The 21,105-nt window shown below is 32.7% G+C and overlaps 1 protein-coding gene across 2 annotated transcripts in view; it reads right to left on the bottom strand.

Moving 5' to 3' along the window:
* The window catches only part of LOC145664348 (uncharacterized), a 506,205-nt gene that overhangs the window by 201,520 nt on the left and 283,580 nt on the right, over nucleotides 1–21,105 (bottom strand). For both annotated transcript variants that reach the window (XM_081730966.1, XM_081730965.1), the window contains exon 2: nucleotides 5,348–5,491. In XM_081730966.1, the coding sequence (XP_081587092.1) occupies nucleotides 5,348–5,491 (144 nt within the window). The remainder of the gene's footprint in view (nucleotides 1–5,347; nucleotides 5,492–21,105) is intronic.

Raw genomic sequence — 21,105 nt, 5'->3', positions numbered from 1 at the left:
GTTATTGTTAACGTTCATCGATGTAACATTACAATGAATTTTTATATGATGTAAATCTGAACACGATAGATCGACTTTTGTTTCTAGGAACTTATTTTGCAGAATGTTTTACAGTTTGACCAGTGCATAAATCTTCTCTTTGTTCCGAATATACTGTATATTACAATGTTGTTTTCTGAATGTTTCAACGAACTCAAGCAACTTTCAATCCTTTTGAGAACTGTAGCTTCGTACTTTTGCACATCATTTCTATCAACACAGAATGAGCAAATGATCATTTACAAAATGCAAGACGAGAGAAAGGAAGAAAGCTGTCTGCATCTTGTCTAACACCATCATTTTGCTTCTGTCAACAAATCCAAGTGAAGATTTCTTAAGGTTATTGGCAGGCAGCCAGCTAGGAGGTTCATTGCGAACAATGCCAACAGATGTACGCAAAAGGCACTTTAATTTCCTGACTACATTGCTAGACATTTAGGTTTTGCAACAAGTTTGTACAATTTTACCTAACGTTCGCTGCAGAACACTTCTTACGTAACTACTGCAATTGCTTTCGGTGCACTGTAGTGAAGGTCAAGGAATACATATATAGAGACGCAAATAACTCCTGATTATTAGTAAACGTAACACTTATGTAATCATATACAATTATTCGCACGAAGCCTTCAATCTGCAACTTTGCTCTTCTTAGATACTAAATACACACTATTTGCTACCAAGATTTGACTTTTTTCTTCTGTGTTTCATATAACAGTCGTTTTGAAAGCTCTAGTGGCTTCCATTATTTCAATTGATTCTTATTTCTTTTTATATATCTTTCTTTTGTTTTACTTCTATAATTTTTCAAAATATTCACCTACTTTTTAAAGTATCTTCCTTTTTATTTTATTTTATAACATTGGTTTTAATATTTTTAGTATTTTGATGTGGATACTTCTATTCTTCCTCAGCGATTTTTCAATTCATATTGTCATTTTCTTCTATGCATCTCTTTTACTTTTCACGGTGGTTTTATATGTTCACTGGTTATCCATTACTCCTTTCTGTTGATTCCTTAGATAATGTTCATCTTGTGGCTCTTAATTTGATCTGCAATTGTGTGACTCTTTAGAGGAAAAAATCATTGTTCACCACTAATCTTTACATTTTGTCCCACTAATATAAGCTGCATTATCAATTCTAGTACATAAATAACAGTTTAACTTCCTTAACTTTGCATTTAAACACTCACTGCTAGTTTGATAGTAATTTTTTTATTCTTCCCCTCCTCAGCAAACACGTTCATCGTTGCAGACCACTGTATCTTGGTAGTTTCATTCATTTGCTACTTATAACAGTAAGAAAGGGTACTTCATATTTTATTTCTCGGTTGCGTAGTCATTTTGACGTTTTTGAATTTTTACTGTTCAAAGTAGTAAAGACAATGTCCAGTCTTCGAAATATATTGACAATAATGTACAAAGTAGCATATTGAATCCTAGAAAATCGAAAAAACTTGTCTCTAGTAAGGTAAAGAAGCAAACCATAGCAACATACGTACATAAACTTTATCTGCAGATGTAATATTTATCTGCACTATCCATTATTAAAGAAATATTTGTCTCCAGATTCTTTTCGACTTGATCATTCGTTTATAATAATAATCTTTAACTGATTCGTTAAAAATTATTGAATTTCATTTCTTATTCATTTTCATAGAATCGTATTGAATTTTATCGCTTCTTAATGTTTTTTTTTTTTTTTTTTTTTTTTTTTGCTATATTTCAGTCCTAGTTTTCACTGAATTATATATTACTTCTTTTCTATCATTTGCGAATTTAAACTCCTTATTTTTTCATTTCCTGTTTTTCTCTCTTTTGACGTACAATAAAATTTTAATATAATGCATCAATATATTTTAAATTTCCAATATTATTATTTTTACTTTACAAACAACTAATGTTATTATTTTATTTTATTGATTTCACAAGCATTTGTAACATGTTTTGTGGTAACTTTTGATTTTTCACAATAATTTTAAGAATAATATTGCTGAAAGTTCTACTTTGAAGTAATTATTCGTTTTTATGAATTAATTTCTTCATTCTTCAAAAAATATAAAATATTTAAAATACTTGCTTTGGATGTTAGTATATTGTTTCTCTTATAGTAATTCAGTTCATATCCAAAATATAAATATCAAATTCCTATAGAGCAACTTCTTTGCCTTGCATCATATACTTAAATATCTTCTATATATTTAAATATGAATAAGGCATTCTAAAAGTAATGGCAGAAAAATCACTTTCGATAATCAGTTTCTCGAATATTACCCGATTATTAGCAGAACGTGGAAGAATTCCTTTTTATATCTATGCTTGGTGTAATTTACCAAAAACCTAGCTTCATAAATAGTTTATATTAATGAAATAATATATACGTGGATAATTAAAATACTCTTAATACAGATCCATAATCTGATATTTTGACATTTATACTTTTGTGTACATGCATTTCACAACAAAAATTATGTGAACTGGTTAATTAATGTTCAGTAAAATTACTTTTTAAATATTAAAATTAGAGCAATCGTATTTAAGTTTGTAACCTTCTTTTTCATATCAGATCCATGTCTAGATTTTTTTCAAAGATGTATTCTCTAAACATTTTTACTAGGAATACTGAAAATACAATTAAGTATTTCTGAGACAAGAATTCTGTGATCAACATCCGTTCTTGGGTACTATCTTGATTATTCGGTGTCCATTATTTGATTTTTATTTTCACGCTTCAGATGAAAGGATATAAACAAAACAGACAGGAAATGATAAAAAATTTTGTTGTTGTTTTGCAAAGATGTATTTATGAAGATGGATGTTTGTTCCGTGTGACGTATACATACAAAGTATTCATAAGTTCCAAGTAACCTGTGATAGGATCGGAATTCGTAATACATGTTGCGAATGATCTTTGCTTCCGTTTGATCATGTGCTGTTGAATGTTGATTATTTTAGGATAGGCTTTTCTCTTTCATCCGTTAACACAGATTATTCACTTTCTTTAATATAACGTACGCGTGCTTAGTTAATAGGTGCTGTCATTTTCATACATGGTGTGGATGCATGTAGTTGTTCGATTTGCTTTATCACTTTATGCATATTTGTATGCACATATAATATATTCATGTCAGACGTTGCAGCTTGATGTATCCTCTGTCTTCTTTTCAATTCATTATCAGTGTTGTTCTCTAGCATCACCTTCCATTCCAGTAAAATTTAAGTTCGAATTTGCTATGCTCTTTTCAACATATATGTATACAACCACACTATAATAATCACATTTCTTTACTGTTTCTCCATTGTATTATTTCCACATTACACGTAAAGATATTTTACAAGGGTACTTAGAATCAAACATATCTGAAGAATGTTATTCATATGGTATTTTGCTGTTCTTTATTACCATTATATAAGATTTTCATCTTGCCATGAACAATACTTCTGGAATGTGGTATTACTCGTAGTTATTACCAGCCAGCTTCAATCTGGTAAAAATCTTTCATACAAATATCTTTCCATTTCTATTCCTTCATGTAAAGTTGTAATAATGTATAGTTTTTAAAATATGGTTGCAACTTTCCTGAGTAATAGTAAATATTCTTTAATAAATTTCCATACTTTTATGAATAAATTTATATTTTAGAAAATAAACGCGTTATTCAATAGTTTCAAAATAAGTAAAAATAAAGCACATCAAAGAATAAACTTTATAAAATTATATGATTAAGTAAGTCTTCCTGTACATGTACCACAGCTCAACATAAATTATTGCTCAACGTTGAAGCAAATATTGTTATTAAATATTATTTTGAATTTATGCTTCTCTTAGCTTGCAATTTTAGATACAGACTAAATATATTAATATTATCCGTGGTTGTTTAATATAGTTTAAGAAAAAATGCGTCATTTACCAGAAATTTTTGCTAATTAATACTATCTACTATCTATTAATAATTGTAGTCTAGCATTCAAGTGATATTAGAGAAGACATACAGGATACATAAATTATTGTCAAAATTATATTACGAATATAGTTTTATAATTAAATATTCTACCAAAGTCAAATAAGATTAATATCTAAAGTACCGTCTATTTTTAAACATTTTTCAAAATATTCAGTAAAACGCATCTATCTATGTTTCATTTTCATTTTTTAAATGCAGCATTAAAAAAGTCAATTGTATTGTTTTAATTGCATTTGTTCACTAATTATATGTTTGTATTTTTAAAACTAGCGTTTCCTTTTGAAGTAATTGTGCATATGTTGATTCTTGCAATGTATTCTTATTTCTAAACATATATGTTTATCATAAGATAGCAAAATAAATAAACTTTCTAAAATACAAACTATTTATAAGATATGTATCTTTGATAATATAATACGTGGTAAAGACAAAAGTATACGAAACATGATTTTCTTGAAAACTTATCATTATATATTTTTTAAATCTTGGTCTATGTCTTTAGTTTTTTTTCTTTCAGCGTTTAAGATTGTTAAATTATAACTTACTACCACTTTTTTTTTAAAAAAAAGTATACTTATTTTTCTTTATTTTTATATATGTATAAAAGCATTCCTGAATTGATGATAATTATTTAAAAAAATAGTTTTGTTTTGTGTAGGCCTACGTTACTGATTTGCTAAGTTTATCATAATAACTTTGGATATATCATAGTATCAAAAGAATTTTTATTCATGGTCTGAAACCTAACTGAACTTTCCAATTGTAGATTCAAAAATTTCCATTATGCATTGAAGGAGACATTTTTTTATCGTTTTGTAAAAACTGTCTCAGCAATATCAGTCAACAGTGTTGGTATTAAATAGTCATTGCTATTCATTCAAAGTCAACGTTTATATTTTAACAAAACTATATAGTTTAGTAACTATTTCAATTCTCTGCACTGAATAAAATTTTCTAACGGGATTGTTTCGTTATCTGACTGAGCTTTTTATAGTAATTTTATTTTTTCTGTACTGAATAATGTAATGATCTTTGCTTATTGCATAAGGAATAGTACATTATAATATTTTTTTCTTTGTCTGTACTTGATAATATTTTATACGCTTTCCTTTTTCAATTGATCTGACTTGTGCCTAATATAATTATGCTGCAAGTTATATAAGACTTGTAATTTTCCTTTTCTTTTGAATTGCATAAAATATGTTTCATCGTGTGTTTATTATTGTAATATATTTATGTTCTTGAGAGCTGTTATTATATATCCATATCCAGTGTATAATAAGTAACTCCATTGGTTCTATCCTATGGGGGCAATAATGCCCTGATTCATGCATTGATACACACCCTCCATGATCCTATTCGATGCTTCTTTTACGTCGCTTCGAGCGTCCTTCAGAACGACGTATATTAAAGGCAATGTTTCAAGCGGTAGCCTGAACATATCCAGTAAAGCGTGTAAGGAATCTTTCAGTACTTCTACGTTTTCACCTGCAAGAAAAAAAAGAAAAATACTTTGATTAGAAAGTAAATAGTTACAATATAATCTACAGCAATAAATGAAATAGAAAACATATGTATATAAAATAATCTATAAAGTTTGGGCTATAAATAAGCAGTGCCCTGCAACCCAGGGGCCCACCAGAAAGGTACTTTCTAGGGGGACAATTCACAGGTACGTACTGCCCCCTCCCTCAACAACAAAATAGAGTCCGGGAGTGTCACTCTGATCACGTATGCTGAAAACTTTTAAAATGCAGATTTAAAAGTTTTTAATCAGTAATTTCTCCCCTGACACTGACTGATTCGACGTAATGCCCAATCACCCATTCTTATCTTGCAAATGTACAATCATCTGCACAAGCTCCACTACTTCGCATCTTCCCCTAAAATAACAATGGCACACCTGTACCATGAACCCCTCATAGGTGCCCCTGGCACATACACAAACACGTATGACCATCAGATGTAATTTATAAATTACATAATTTAAACAAATGTAATACTTCTCCATTGTCCTTTATTAAGAGTAGATTCCTGATTTTTAAAGATGATAGAACGAATGATACTCTGATGTTCTATCATCCCCAAAAGCAACACAACCTGAAAGTATGCACCCAATATGAATCCTTGCAGATAATGTGTTTCACCCACTTTCACACAACTTTCACATAAGCGAGGTGGAATTGCTGTAAACACAAACCTTGCAAAAGATTAAACTGCTATCTGCCTCCAGTCAAAAGATGTCGATTAAACGTATAGTATATTAGACTTATTTCGCACCCACAAAGGACTTACTTCACATCCTTAGGAAAACTCATGCGTAGGTAGATCATTTTAAAGTAAGATATGAGTGAATGAATTTTATTTATTTCCTTTAAGCATTTTTGGCGAAACACACAGAAAGCTGACTTAAATTTGCATCTGCACAAGATCCCTCCAAAAATACATGTTTCAGAATCCTATGATACGCAACAATTTTTATAGGTCGAGTTTGGCTATGGGTATATAATTTGAAGTACACACCAACTACCTCTATAAAAAATTTTTGCGGAAGTAGCGCAGGATTCTGAAACATGGATATTTGAATTGGGCACATACTAGTTCCTAAACAAAGTCTTGACCCGACTACTGTAGGTCCCATAGTATTGAAATGAAATGCCGGTTAGGCTAAAGGAGGCGGTGATGATGAATAATGAATGAAATGGTGGAATGAAGAAAGTGGGAGGAAACGGGAGAACACCGACGAAACCCACACATACGGTGTTTGTCCACCACAAAGTTCACTTGGCGGTGGCTGAGATCGAACCCGGGACCTCAAGCACCAGAGGTGAACGCTCTACCACTGAGCCATCCCATAGTATTGAAGCTACGAACTTTTAAAGTTCATTTTCTCATGCTTTCGGTACCCTAGTTGGCTTTGTTAACCTTCATTTATTAAAAGGATCAGAATTTGTATTATCTTTTATCTGTATAATTCACACATGTTCTATTCTGTATAATTCTCAACTACACAGATGTGATTCACAATTCACTTGTTCTATTTATTTGTTTTTGGACTGATCTTCAATCTAAGAGGACCACAATGCAGTTACGACGCTAGAGGGAGATCTGGGAGCGGGCGTCTCCTTGTGACATCGTCTACCCTGCTCCCTCCCCAGACTGCACCCGAGAGATGATGTATGCAATGTAGATATAGCAACATAGAACTATCATTTTTGGATATTAAAAAAAAAAACTACTCCGCTTCCATATAAGAAATTAAAGCTCCCGTAATGATTGTCACAACAGCATATCTCGAAAACTATTTGTGTTCCGCAGATCTCAGTTTGAATATGTTTATGTCATGTGGATATAAAGAACACCTTGAGTCCTTATTAAAACCACAACAAATAGTATGACAGTAACGGAGGGTTATTTTCTATTGTAAATAAATAAATAAATATGTAATAAATACAAAGAAACGTGCATGATCACAAAGTTTCCTGTGCAACGAAGTAAAAGACGCATTAAGAATAATGAGAAGGAAATCGAACCAAAGTTTTATTGGTCTGCTCCCATTCCTTCTAGCCAATTCTATTGTAATTCGAAGGAGAATTTGGAAACAATGCAAAAGAGAATCCTATGAGAGTTCAGAAAATTTGAAAACTTTCTGCTCACAGTTTGCTATTCTCCTTCTTCGGTTCAAGACACTTTAATTACCTTCTGCAATTGTTTGTTGTAAAATGTTTCTTACATTGGTGGCTATCGAAGTTTAACTTTTCTCTTCGACCCACACCACTTCCACTTCTTTGCAACACCCTTCCCTTTTTATTATTTTTTCTATTTTTTTTAATTCTCTGCCTACCATCCACCATTAAAAGTAATTGCTTTTGTTTTGTTAGTTGTTAATTAGTTAACTGCATACTTAAGTAAGTTGTATTCAAGTTTCTTGATCAATAAGCGTTCACAAGTGATAAAACTTATATAACAACCACCCACACTAACGCACGGTAAGAAGATTACAATGATTGCTTAGCATCGTTAAATTACAACAACCCAACTTAAAATGACCGAAAATGTTTAAACTTTTGAGAACACTTCTAGATTTTAAATCTTCAGTAGGATATTAAATATCCCTCGAAGTAAAAACTATATTCTCAGAAAAAGTAAAAGAATAAATGTGATTAGTTTTCTGAATTTACGGAGGGTTGTAGTGTCAATGGCTATTTCTACTGTCTTAAATGAGAAATCTTCAGGTCAAAAAAGAAGTTGTATGATTCTCTGCCTATTCAGTGTCCCAATAATAGGTTCCACCTCCTAAGTTAATTCTCTATTCAAACCAGAAGTGGTTAAAATAAACCATTTCCAGTTTCAGCATTTATCTGCATAGAACAAAATGATTTTAGATATCGATACATGTCTACGCTATCACGTGCAAACAGTTCAGGCTATTAGAAGTACATACCATCACAACCAGGAACACACTATCAAATCTAAAAGTGGTTGAAATTTACTATTACTTACGGTTTCAATACTCATTTACTATAATAAAACCATGATTAAGAATTTAAAAATTATTATTTTCATTTATAAAAATTATAATGGCAATTTGGTAGGTGAAAATGGAACGAAATGTTTTGTAATATTTAGCTTTTGGATATGTGCAAATTATTATTTTCAAAAATTACAAGGATAGTATTTGTAATTAAAAAATTGCTGGAAGCAGAAGCAAAATAGTTAAAAATTACTTGTAATTAAATAATAATGTTTTTAATAGTAATTAACAATTTAAATAAATTACAAAAAGGGTGAAAGCAAACTTTAGAATAAATTAAAGTTTAAAAATACTTATTTTTACATTGTTAGATAACACAATATTTTTTAGAAAATGTAATTAGGACCTATTTAAGATTTCGTAAATTTTTATAACGGCTTTTGGCAAAGTGAAACGGAAAAATAATTAAGGCAAACAAGGACAATAGTTTATATAAAATTACCAAGTTTGCAATTAAGAAAATTATTTTAAATTTGCATTTTTGGATTTTGCATTTTAAATTTTGTATTTTGCATTAAACATTAAAATATTTTTTAAAAAATATATTATAAATATAAAAAACTACTGTATTGTTTTGTTAAACTTAAGCAGGATTTGCAATAAGGTAAAGTATGATTGAAAAAAAACTTTAACTGTTGATTTGCATGCTATTACGAGGTTTTTGAAAGTGACAGGTAAAAATTTAAATGTTTAAGTATTTAGCTTATTTTTGTTATAATTAACTTAGCATTAAGTAAATTTAAAAATTGTTTGTTATATGGTTAAGCTAACATATTATGTTTGGCTTTAAACTTAATATTTTTTGAATGTTTATAGTTAAATAATTATATTATTACAAAAACTATACTGTATTACCTTGTAAGCTAATTAAGTCAATTAAATATTATCATTTATAACAATAAAAAATTGTAACCTCTCGTTTAATTTCATTGTCTAATTTAATTTAAAAATTCACTATTCCTTTTATAATTAATACTAGCATATATTACCCGCTTCGCTGGGTTGAAATGAAAATTTAAATGCACAACTCCGTATCTCATGTGTTTAATACCCGTGAAATATGCTGTTCTCGTTTCTAATGGCATCGATTTAAACAACATCGGAAATATTATTGATCATCTCGGCGATCCCGAAAACCATGAATTCGACACTAATATTGGTCATTTTCGATCATTTATAAATATAAATATATATTTCCCCCTCCCCATGTTGCGGGCCATGGCATTAAAACTGTCACCATTCATCTCAGCGACCCCAAAAAATGTGGATTCAACACTAATATCAGTCATTTTTTATCATTTTAAAATTTCTCTCCCCCTCCCCGACATTGCATCGTCAAAGTGAATAGCCTAAAGTAATACCTGCCCCTAAACTCATGTATGTTGAAAATTTGATTGAAATCGGTCGGGTGGTTCAAGAGTGATGAAGTCACAAAGGCAGTCATTTTAATTTATTTTTTTTTTTACATATATCTCCCCCTCCTCCTTCCCTAGATTGGCTCGACAAAGTGAAACGATAAAAGCACCCAAGCCCCAACGCACATATATGTGGAAAATTTGATCGACACTGGTTGGGTGGTTCAAAAGTTGCTAAGTTTTATTAGTTTTTATTTATTCGCCTCCTCTCCTCCCCCTCTCCCTCCCCTAGGATCTACCGTTAAAGTGAAATTATAAAAATGTTTCCAGATCTGAACCTCATGCATCTTGAGAATTTGATTGAGATCGGTCGGATAGTTCAAGACTTATTAAATTGCAAAAATAGTCACTTTCAGTCTTATATAAATTGATTTTTATATATCTCCCCCTCCTCCCCTGCTACGTTGCTCCGTCAAATTTAAATCATAAAAATGATCCCAGGTCTGAATTTCATCTATGTTGAAAATTTGATCAAGATCGGTTGAGTGGTTCAGGAGTTATTAAGTTTTGTTTATATTTTATACCTCCTCCCCCTCCCCTGTCCCCTCAGTTCTACCCTGAAACTGTATAACCTAAAACCAGCCCAGCCTCGAACCTCATCCATGTTACAAATTTGATCGAGATCGGTTGGCAAGTTGAGGGGATTTAGAATCACAAACATAGTGATTTTCAATGTTATATATATAGAAAACACAATTTTATAATACAATTTAGTTAAATCTATTTTTTTTTTCTTTCTTACATAGAGAGCATAGAGAGCAAAACCGGTACGAGATATCGAGATGCGATTTTTTGCAGTTGATTCAGCTTTCAAGAATAGGTTCCGCCTTCTCCATTAACCCTCTATTCAAACCAGAAGTGGTTCAAATTAACCATTTCCGGTTTCAACAGTTATCGCCATAGAACAAAAATTGTAATAGATAGCAACAAGTGGTTTTCTGCCATCGATTCAAGATGTTATAACAAAATACTTTGGCTTGTGTAATATTTACCTGTACCTTGGGCAAAAAGTACTCATACATATGCACTATACTTAGTAGAACGTTAATTTCATATTAACAAAAGAAGAATGTTTTTAATATATGTATGAGATTATTATGGGATAGTTGTTGATATGGACATGTTTTATGGTTACCTAGTCAGTGAATTGGTGTACTTAACAGTTTTAAGAAAAGGATATTTAAGTTATATCAAATAATAAAACAGTTTAACACTGTTTATGGACATTGTCATTTTTATTAAAAAGGTGAGATTAATGGCATAAAATATCGAAGTTAATATTTTTATGCCAAAGAATTACTACCACTTCGGATTTTTATCTCAGCAAACGAACCAGGTTTACGACTATCTTATTGATAAGTCGTTATAAAAATTTGGTTTACCTCACCCGGGACTTTGTAAATTCAGTTCCCGAAGAAGAAGAGTAAGGTTGAATTTACTTTTATATTACAGTTAATGAATACGAACTTAACCATATTGCGAAGTGGTAAAGTAATCATAAGAAAAATGGACAACGAAACAATGCAGCAGGAATCAAATACTAATGTCCAAGGTGGAACTAGTGTAACGTCCGGTTTGTCATCAGAGGATCGACTCTTGTTAGCTGTACAGCGACAATTAATGCAGATGTCTACCGAGATAAAGAAGCAAAATGAAGAATTAAAGCAGACCATGGAACAGAAATTCAACGAACCTAACAAGACCATGGAACAGAAGATAGAACTGAAGTTTGACGAAATGGAACAGAAGTTCGACCAAGCTAACAAGCAATATGAAGAATTAAGTAGACGGTTAGGACAGAAATCAGATGAAACAAAACAGACAATTGTCCAGGTGGTGAATGACATATCCTCACAGTTCGAGGAAAAGTTAAAAAGGATATCCGATAATTGTCAAGAAAAGCACAATCACCAAAATCAAGAAATCTGTGCTGTAAAAAAAGATTTAGAAGTAATAGAATCTTCCATTAAACAGCAAAAGATCCAGGTCAGCAACAACTCTAATAACATACGTGTAAATACACAGTTGTTAGCTACTATTCAAGAAGAGATTAGAACGTTACAGGCGAAAGACAACATTTACCGTAATAACTTGGGTAGTGATCGCTTCGAATTTCCCCACTCACCAGAGATGAACTCGCCTTCGCCGGGATCTGATGAAGATATTATACTAGAAGAAAGTTGTCCGAAGAGTACTGATGAGCGAAAAATAGATGGTGTGACGACACAGCATGCCACGGATAGGAACTATCACTCAACAAGAACAAGGAATGAGAAAAAAAAGGTCAAATTAAGTGTTAAAATGAGTGAAATTCGAGCTATGAGCAAATTCAGTGGTAAGTGTAATGAGAATGCTACTTCTTTCTTAGAGAAATTCCAAGACGAATGCAATATAATGTCTATCGATCGATCACAATATATGAAATTAATACCCCATGTATTACTCCCACCTTGTTCCTTATGGTTTAAGGCAATACGTGATCACATTAGTACATATGAGGAATTCAAAGCGGCCTTAATCGCAAATTATGAAAATGACTTTTTGCTGGCAAATAGAGATGCCACCCTTAGAAATCAACACTTCAATCCTCGATTGCACAAATCTGTTGTAGAATTTGTTGTAAATGTCTACAACGAATTAAAGGTCGTTAATCCTTTGCAATCGGAATCGAGAATAATAGCATCGATTCGAAATTTGCTTCCATTTAAATTGCAACAGATCTTATTTTCCACACAGTGTATGAGTTTCAGCCATTTATTGATGCTTGTCCAATGCTACGAAACTCAATATCATGCCATGAATTCACAATCAGGAATAGGTAAAAATAAGAATAATTCAGATCATTTGGTGCCTGTTCGGAATTTAAATATTCGGAGTGTGAATAATACAGAACCTAACCTAAGCCGAGTATACTCTAGCAATCAAAATGCGCAAAATAGACAAGGTTATGTAGAGAATGCGCCTAACCTAATTAATCGTAGCAATTCATATGTTAGACCATATAGTCAAAATAGATTTAAAAATCGACGTAATGTATGGCGAAATTCCAGAAATACAGCGAACTACGTGTATAGACGTAATTGGAGATCAAGAGATGGGACTTCATACCAAAATCAAAATCACGATGAAAGACGTGTACGACATGATGTAGAACCTAATCATGATAGCGCAGTACAGTGTACGTTATTAGAACCGTATGCAAGTTCGAATGTAACCTGATTACCGTTACTGAAATTAGGTTAAATTCATGTTAGTTATAGATTCTTGTAAATTTCATTTTAAAGTTTATGTGTTAATATCAATAATGAAACCGATTCTTAAAAATACTTGAAATGCTTAAATAGAGTTTTAAGTAGACTGGAAAATTAATTTTCAAATGATTTTTATTCTTTCTTGTTAATATGAGGAATTATAATTCGATTTATAATTAATTAAAAGCAAAGATTATTTATATTAGATTGATTTGTGTTGAAAACTTAATTGTCAAAGATTATGTTAAAAAGAAGATCTATTCTATAAAATCAATTATCCAACGATTACCTTGAAGGAAATTCTTCTTTATTATAACATCTTAGTGCTACTATGTATATCTTTAAATGCAACATCTAACTTGTTTATCATATAATGCGCTCTGATTGTTTATAACCCACGTTTGTCCTTTACATTTTTTTGAAATCGCACTCTCCGACGACTAATTAAATAAGCGACGATATTTTAATAAGAAGATATATTAATAATATAGTGGATAATAATGAAATAAATATAATTAATGTAAGTAAAGATAAATATTGATGAAATGAAAGAATTGTTATGAATGTATTTATATATATATATACGTGAAATGTAATGAATAGATATACAAGGTGCGATCAAAATATGATGGACATATGTTATGTAAGAACATTAATGTAAACGGACCAGTGGTTCTTGAAGATAAAAGCCAAGCCTACTCATGACTTTTATATTCAGTCCCTTTGTCGAGCGACATTTTTATATAACAAAATACTTTGGCTTGTGTAATATTTACCTGTACCTTGGGCAAAAAGTACTCATACATATGCACTATACTTAGTAGAACGTTAATTTCATATTAACAAAAGAAGAATGTTTTTAATATATGTATGAGATTATTATGGGATAGTTGTTGATATGGACATGTTTTATGGTTACCTAGTCAGTGAATTGGTGTACTTAACAGTTTTAAGAAAAGGATATTTAAGTTATATCAAATAATAAAACAGTTTAACACTGTTTATGAACATTGTCATTTTTATTAAAAAGGTGAGATTAATGGCATAAAATATCGAAGTTAATATTTTTATGCCAAAGAATTACTACCACTTCGGATTTTTATCTCAGCAAACGAACCAGGTTTACGACTATCTTATTGATAAGTCGTTATAATGTCAATAGAACATATCGTCATAACCCACAATATCCTGCCAAAACCGAAAGTGGTTGTAATTTACTGTTCGCCGAAGAACAAAAACTGTAAGAGAGATCATCGCCATAAAGCAAAAATGGCAATAGACAGCGAAAAGCTGTTTCCTGCAATCTATTTAGGGTATTAAGAGAATATAGTATTACAACCCGAATCACTCTACCAAAACCAGAAGTGGTTGAAATTTACTACTCCTTCCGGTTTCAATACTGATTTCCGTAGAGCAAAGACGGTAAGATATAATTATCTAAATACAGTTCTTTGCAATCGATTCAGCTTCGCAAAGATAGGTTCTATTTTCTACCTTAACCATCTACTGAAACCGAAAGTGGTTCAAATTAACGAATTCTAGTTTCAACCTTTACATAATTTATATGGTTTACCCAACATTGTTAGGGTCGTGAAGTCTAGGAGGCTTAGGTGGGCGGGTCATGTAGCTAGAATGGAAGAAAGTAGAAACGCTTTCAAAGTCTTGACTGGAAGACCAATCGGAAAACGACCATTAGGAAGACTTAGGCGCAGATGGGAGGACAATATTAAGATTGATCTCGCAGAGATTGGAATACAAAGTAGAAACTGGATGCAGTTAGCTAAGGATAGAAGTCAGTGGAGAGCTTTTATGAACGCGACATTGAACCTCCGGGTTCCATAGGCCATAGAGTTAGTTAGTTTCAACCTTTATCATCATAGAGCAAAAGCAGTAAAGTATAACAAGTAATGGTTTTCTGATATGAATTCAGCGTCCCAGTAACGTTTGATCTTCTTAATCTATTGCAAACCGTTGTTATACATGTACTACTTTAAGTTTGAGTATTGAATTTCCATACTTTGAAAGTATACAGTAGTATCACACTGTGAAACAAAACTCAGTTGTTATTACTTCCTTACTAATATTCAGGATGTTTCAAAACAGCACCGACAACATTTGGGAGGTGATTCCTGGCACCAAGATAAGACGAAAAGTATAGACCAATCTGGGTGCACAAATACTTCTTTTCGGAGTTATAGGCTGCCGAAAATATGAAAAAATGTACTTTAAAGGTCCATAGCTTCAATACTATGAGACCTACCGTAGTCGGATCAAGATTTCACTTAGGAACTACTATGTGTCCTATCCAAATATCCATGTTTCGGAATCCTGCGGTACTTCCGCAACAATTTTTATTGAAGAACTTGGTGAGTACTTGAAATTATATGCCGGTAACAAAACTGCTTCTATAAAAATTGTTGTTTGAGTACCTTAGTGCCTGTCAGGTAAGCAACCTAACAGTTATTCCGCTTGTTCAGGATGCATACCTTCGTTATATACTTATGCATTTCTTTTCTTCCAGAGATTTTGCATAAACATTATTCTTCCCGTGAGAAGAACAGACACTTTTACTAGTAATAAAATAAACTTATATATACACAACGGCCATTCCACGTAAATATGAGCGTAAGGACGGAAAATTGTTTTAAATATATTTTGCTCGTTATTTATATAAAAATGACCAGAAAGATTCAAACTTTAATATGCAGATCGATTTCTTGTTTAAAAGTTTTTTTTTTTTTTTTTTTTTTTTGTCTTTTTGAGCGATTGAAATTCCATGCTGTACGAAGCCAGTCGAAGAGAGAATTTACCAACAATATTGGACACCCCTAAACAACACATGATAAGCATTTGATCCAGTTGCACTGCGGTGTAGACAAGCACGTACACCTTAGAAACTGAAGCTCAGAAGTTTTAAAGCTGTTAGTATATTAAATAGTCTACTATTTGACTACTTTTGGTGCCAATGTAATTATGTATAGAAAAAAGATATATTTTTTTTCTATACAACTTGTACTAAAAGTCAGAAGTAGTCCATCTTTTGCAAAAGTAAAAATGAGCACATGGGCAATACAACAAGAAAATGAATATCATTATATTTATAATTTAATAGGCAAAAACTGCTTAACGGGTGTTACATTGCCAATGTAACGGGTGTTACACGTGAATTGTTAGCTTGGTTTGACAGTGATATTTTGTACACTTTGGCTAGCTCTAAGACTCTAAAGAGGGAATTTGAAGTTAGAAAAGTTATAGAGGGTCCTCTTCTGAAGACATGAATTATGGTAAGAGTGAACAGTGTGCGAATTAAGGGACATTGAACCGGAGGTGATGAAGTGCACTCCAGAGAAAATAACATCTAGGAGATATCGTGAAATGGGGGACTCCCTCTCATGCCCTCGTTAATCTCACACTCAGGGTAGTGATTAAATATCATAAAAGCGCCATATTTCAATTGAGTACTCATAACATATTAGAAGTCTACTTCTTCATTAGAAGCCCAATACGCTGCTTTGGAAGTCTTCGTTTAGCAAATCATTAGAGGCTGCAGCGCGACAGATTTTCATCAAGAAACCAGAAAAACTCTAAACTACAATGATATGTATGCATACTCCGAATGAAGTTGTGATCAGCCCTTTGCGGAAAGATGTTTGTGTTGTAATGTTGTCTTGCTGGCAGTGAAAGATGAAATAAGTAACAAAGACTATCGTCAAGTTGGAATCCGTCAAGGGCTTTCGGACGAAAATGGTGATATTAGAGTTATGTTCTTGAAATCTTGTGGCGAAAAGGAATTCGAACTACGCCGAAGTTTAGAAAGTATACTAGTGACGTGCCGTAAGGGGGGTTTAGCGGGGCGACGGCCCCAGGCGACGATGTAATGGGGCGAAAAATTCGGTAGGAAAAGAAAAAAAGAGAGAAAAAACACTTCACATATCAGTACAAATTAGTATGCGCTTAAATCCTCTTCCTGTTTTAGAAATTAGTCTTGTAATGTTACTCATGTTAAGAAAATGCATGTGCACATATATAAAATGGAAGGAAAAAAGTAATAAAAAAAATCCTCGAAATCAAGGAAAAGCAGGGTTTATTTTGGAAAAGTTTCTTACGGTTTGCCCCAACCATAATGTCGCTTCGCGGCTGGGCTGTCGACCTCACTAATATGTGCGGGCGCTGATTTTCCCAGCACGGCACAATATAATTCATTTTCATGGCGTGATTGGTAAACTGCCAAATCCGATTGTGAAAATTAAAGAATAACGTAAAGTTGTGTAGCAGTTTAGTTCCAGAGTTAATGTCACTGAAGCACAAGAAGAATAGACTTTTGATGATCAGTGTATCAACAGACCTACATATTTAATACTGAAACTTCCTACATTCTTCTGATTTATATATATTTATTATTTTGTGTTTTTATTTCCTACACTGTACTACATGTGTAATTTTTTATCTATTAACATTGTAATATCTTGTTCTTTACATAATATGTTCATTAAAAGTGAAGTTGGTTTAAGTTCATTCGCAGTGTGTAACACCCGTTACAATTTGTGTAACACCCGTTACGATATTGAACATTTTTTAAAATAAAAGCCATTACACTTATGGAATTTCTGATTGTAATATTCACAACATCATACTTTCAGAAAAGTGCACACATAATTGGAAACAAATTTTGAGCTGGACGTTCGCAGAGTTTGGCTTAACTTTACATGCATCTGAAAGTGCATGTCAAATTGCTCTAACGCCCGTTACGCCACATTTTTTACTCTCACTGAGTTGTGGTATCATGTATATGTAACGAATTATGTGTTTACTAAAATACACAGACAAACGGTGATGTTTCGAGGCAGTTTGATATATCTTGACCCAGTAAGGACATTTCTATAACAATTTCTATTCGTCCAAATGCAACACCCGTTACAATGGAATGGCCGACAACATATTCTCTAAATTGTCTATAAACAATTAAAGTAAATAAATAAATAAATTTACAGGACACGTTCGACTTTATTAAAATAATAATTGTAATATTAATGTGTCAAATGATGTTGAAATGAAATGTACTCCATCGTGCTTCTGAAATCAAAACTTTGTGTCACAAATGTGTTTCAGTTAAAATGTTATCTCTACCGTTTGATTTTTTCTTTTAAATTTAACTTTTCTTTCTTTTCATAACCAAGATTCTATGAAACATCGACTAAAATATTAATATTATATATCCGTAGTGATCACGTCATGGACCACGCATACTAAACACGTGTGAAACCGAGGACGCTCAGATAATAAGGCGTCTTAAAGGCAATTTCCCAGATTGAAATAAGCACATAATAATCAGAATATATAACACTGTACAATTGATTGTTATGAAAATATAGTTTTCTTTGGGGGACAGCAAGTTAAAACGTATCCTTGATAGCAGTGCTAGCAGTCGTATGAATGTCCCATCCTTGAAGAGAAAGGTTCTTATTGATTTAATCGCGTCGCACCTCTCTTTCCTAAACTGACTTGATTCCTTGGACATAAAAACATAACTTGAGGTTAGATCCTTGTTCTCGATAAAGTGTGGTAATTATTGTAATTGTCAATGTTGTACCAATACCTTTGTAGTTTAAAACATTCGATTCATTTCCATCTTTATCCATCCACCCTTACGCTTTGTCTTATAAAACAGCGACATTCCAACTCGTCAATTCGACTAAGGTATGTTAATGGATAGAAGCCATCTCGCTCACTTTCTTCCCATCCTCCTTATGCCACGTATCTAAAGCCATGCACGCGATATCCAGTGTTCTGTGTGTGTGGAATAGAGAGAGAAAGGGGAAGAGAGATTGGGAAGGGGGATGGGGTAATTAATTGCGGCGACCAACCTCATTATTGCAGTAGTGGACACTCAACAATTCCAAGAGATCAGTCCGTAGAAGGAAACTGAGCCCAGAAAAGGTCAGCTGAGGATAGAGAATGACTCTTGAAAATGAAGTAAAACTATTTTTACAAGTACAGAACGTACAAAACGTATGTATTTGTGCGTACGCTTCCCCAGCATTCGGCCACCCTTACATACATTTTGCCTTTCAGTTTGATGTCTGAAGCTATAGTGAAACCATCTGTGTGATTTTCGCTGCTGATTTTAGATTTTAAATTGTATTAACTTACATTTTTATTCAAACATTATTATTATTTGTTAATATTTTATACCTTAAAATCTAATGTATCTACTATTAATACTGTTATTATTTTTTATTATATCACTATAAGCATTTTGTAATCTCTAATTAATTTAATTAGCAAAATTTTATCCCGATTGTCTCTGCGACCTTGGGTACAACTTAAAGACATGATATACAATGGTAAACTAAGCTATCGGAGATCAGGAACAACTGTCCAGAAATGCGTCGGTATAAATCACTACAGCCTACCGGAAGGTGTGGCAATTATACAAAAATGTTCATAACTAGAGAAAGGATTATCGGATCCAGGTGAGTTTGTCGTTGGATTCCATTAGTTTAAAAATGGATGGGGAGCTGAGATGGTGCAAAGAAAGTATGATATTGAGCTGTCTTATACAAAAGTACGATGAGAAAGCGTACACTGTATTGTTTCAAATAGAAACATTTGCAACATCGTGTACAAAAATGATATAAAAAATGCGAGACCAGAAAAGAATGTCTGCATTAAATACACCATGACCTTGGGTACGATTTTCTGTGATGAACAATGAGAAAAGAACCGTTTTGAGATACGGAACCCTAGTCTGGAAGCGCGTCCGTTCTGAGCTATAGCCCCGAAATTTTGTCGGAATGACACAAAAATGACCATAGCTGGGTCGGATTAAACACCAGTCTAAAGAATATTTCGTTGTTGGATCTGTAGACTTCATAAATTTAAAAATAAATTGGAGATAGGCAGACTTTCTTCCAGAAAATCTGGTCCAGAGAGGAGGAGTGAAAATGTAAAGGGGTTGCACTGCGACATTATTTGATAAAGTTCCTGACCTGTAGAAGAGTGACATACAATATCACAATTTAATTTAGCACTGAGGGATGATGGATTTCTCCGAGAACAAAGCTTCCCGGAAGTTTTCCTCATAGAAAAGAAACTCTGAAGACAAGGGTGACCCAAGGGAATTTTCACAGGAAATGTAGGATGTTTCTATATGCAAATTTCTATTGTCTTATTTCACTATATTGTCGTTATGTGATGCTGTTGAGGGGGAGGGGGATGCACGTTCCATGAATATGTGCGTCTAGTAACAAGGTGTATGAGTCTAACGGGAAGTGTGGATACTACAAAACGGTGTTGAGTTAGTTTAATCGCTGCCGAAGACGTGTTCTGGACTGAATAAAAGCAGACTTCTTTGCCTCCGTGCAGGTGTTGAGGTTAATTGCAGCTATTTCGGTCAGTTGTCTTTCGCGTCAAAAGCACTTCTTGTAACAATAATCCAGCTTCCCAGAATCGTTTTCAAGCTACTGCGATACACACGTCTTGACAACAATTCGAGAGCCAAAGCTCTACACGAAAAAATCTCTCATATGTGTACTACAGAAGTCAAGGTCAAACATCATACCAAGTTTGGTTAAGATCGGATGAGTTATGTAAATTATGTGCGATATACACTTCCTTGTGATTAAAAAGAAAGAACATCAAATAGGAAAGTAAAAATTAAAAAAAAAAAAAGAGTTGAGATTTATTGACGAAATCATCACGATCACTTCTTCTTCTTCTTCTTCTTCTTCTAAACCTTTTCCCTCCAGTTAGTTGAGGTCGGTATTTCGATCGCTGTCTTCCAACTATTTCCATCTTGTTTCATACCCACTGTAACACCGCTCTGCACCATATCTTTCTTCAAACAAACTTCCCACTTTTTCTTTAGTCTGCCTCGCATTCGTTTCCCATTCTACTCTATGG

Source organism: Thermobia domestica, chromosome 11, assembly GCF_964235325.1.
Source record: "Thermobia domestica chromosome 11, izTheDome1.hap1.1, whole genome shotgun sequence".
In the NCBI taxonomy this organism is placed as follows: Eukaryota; Metazoa; Arthropoda; class Insecta; order Zygentoma; family Lepismatidae; genus Thermobia; species Thermobia domestica.
Note: the sequence above shows the minus strand (reverse complement) of the source record. Positions and strands in the feature narration are given on the sequence as shown.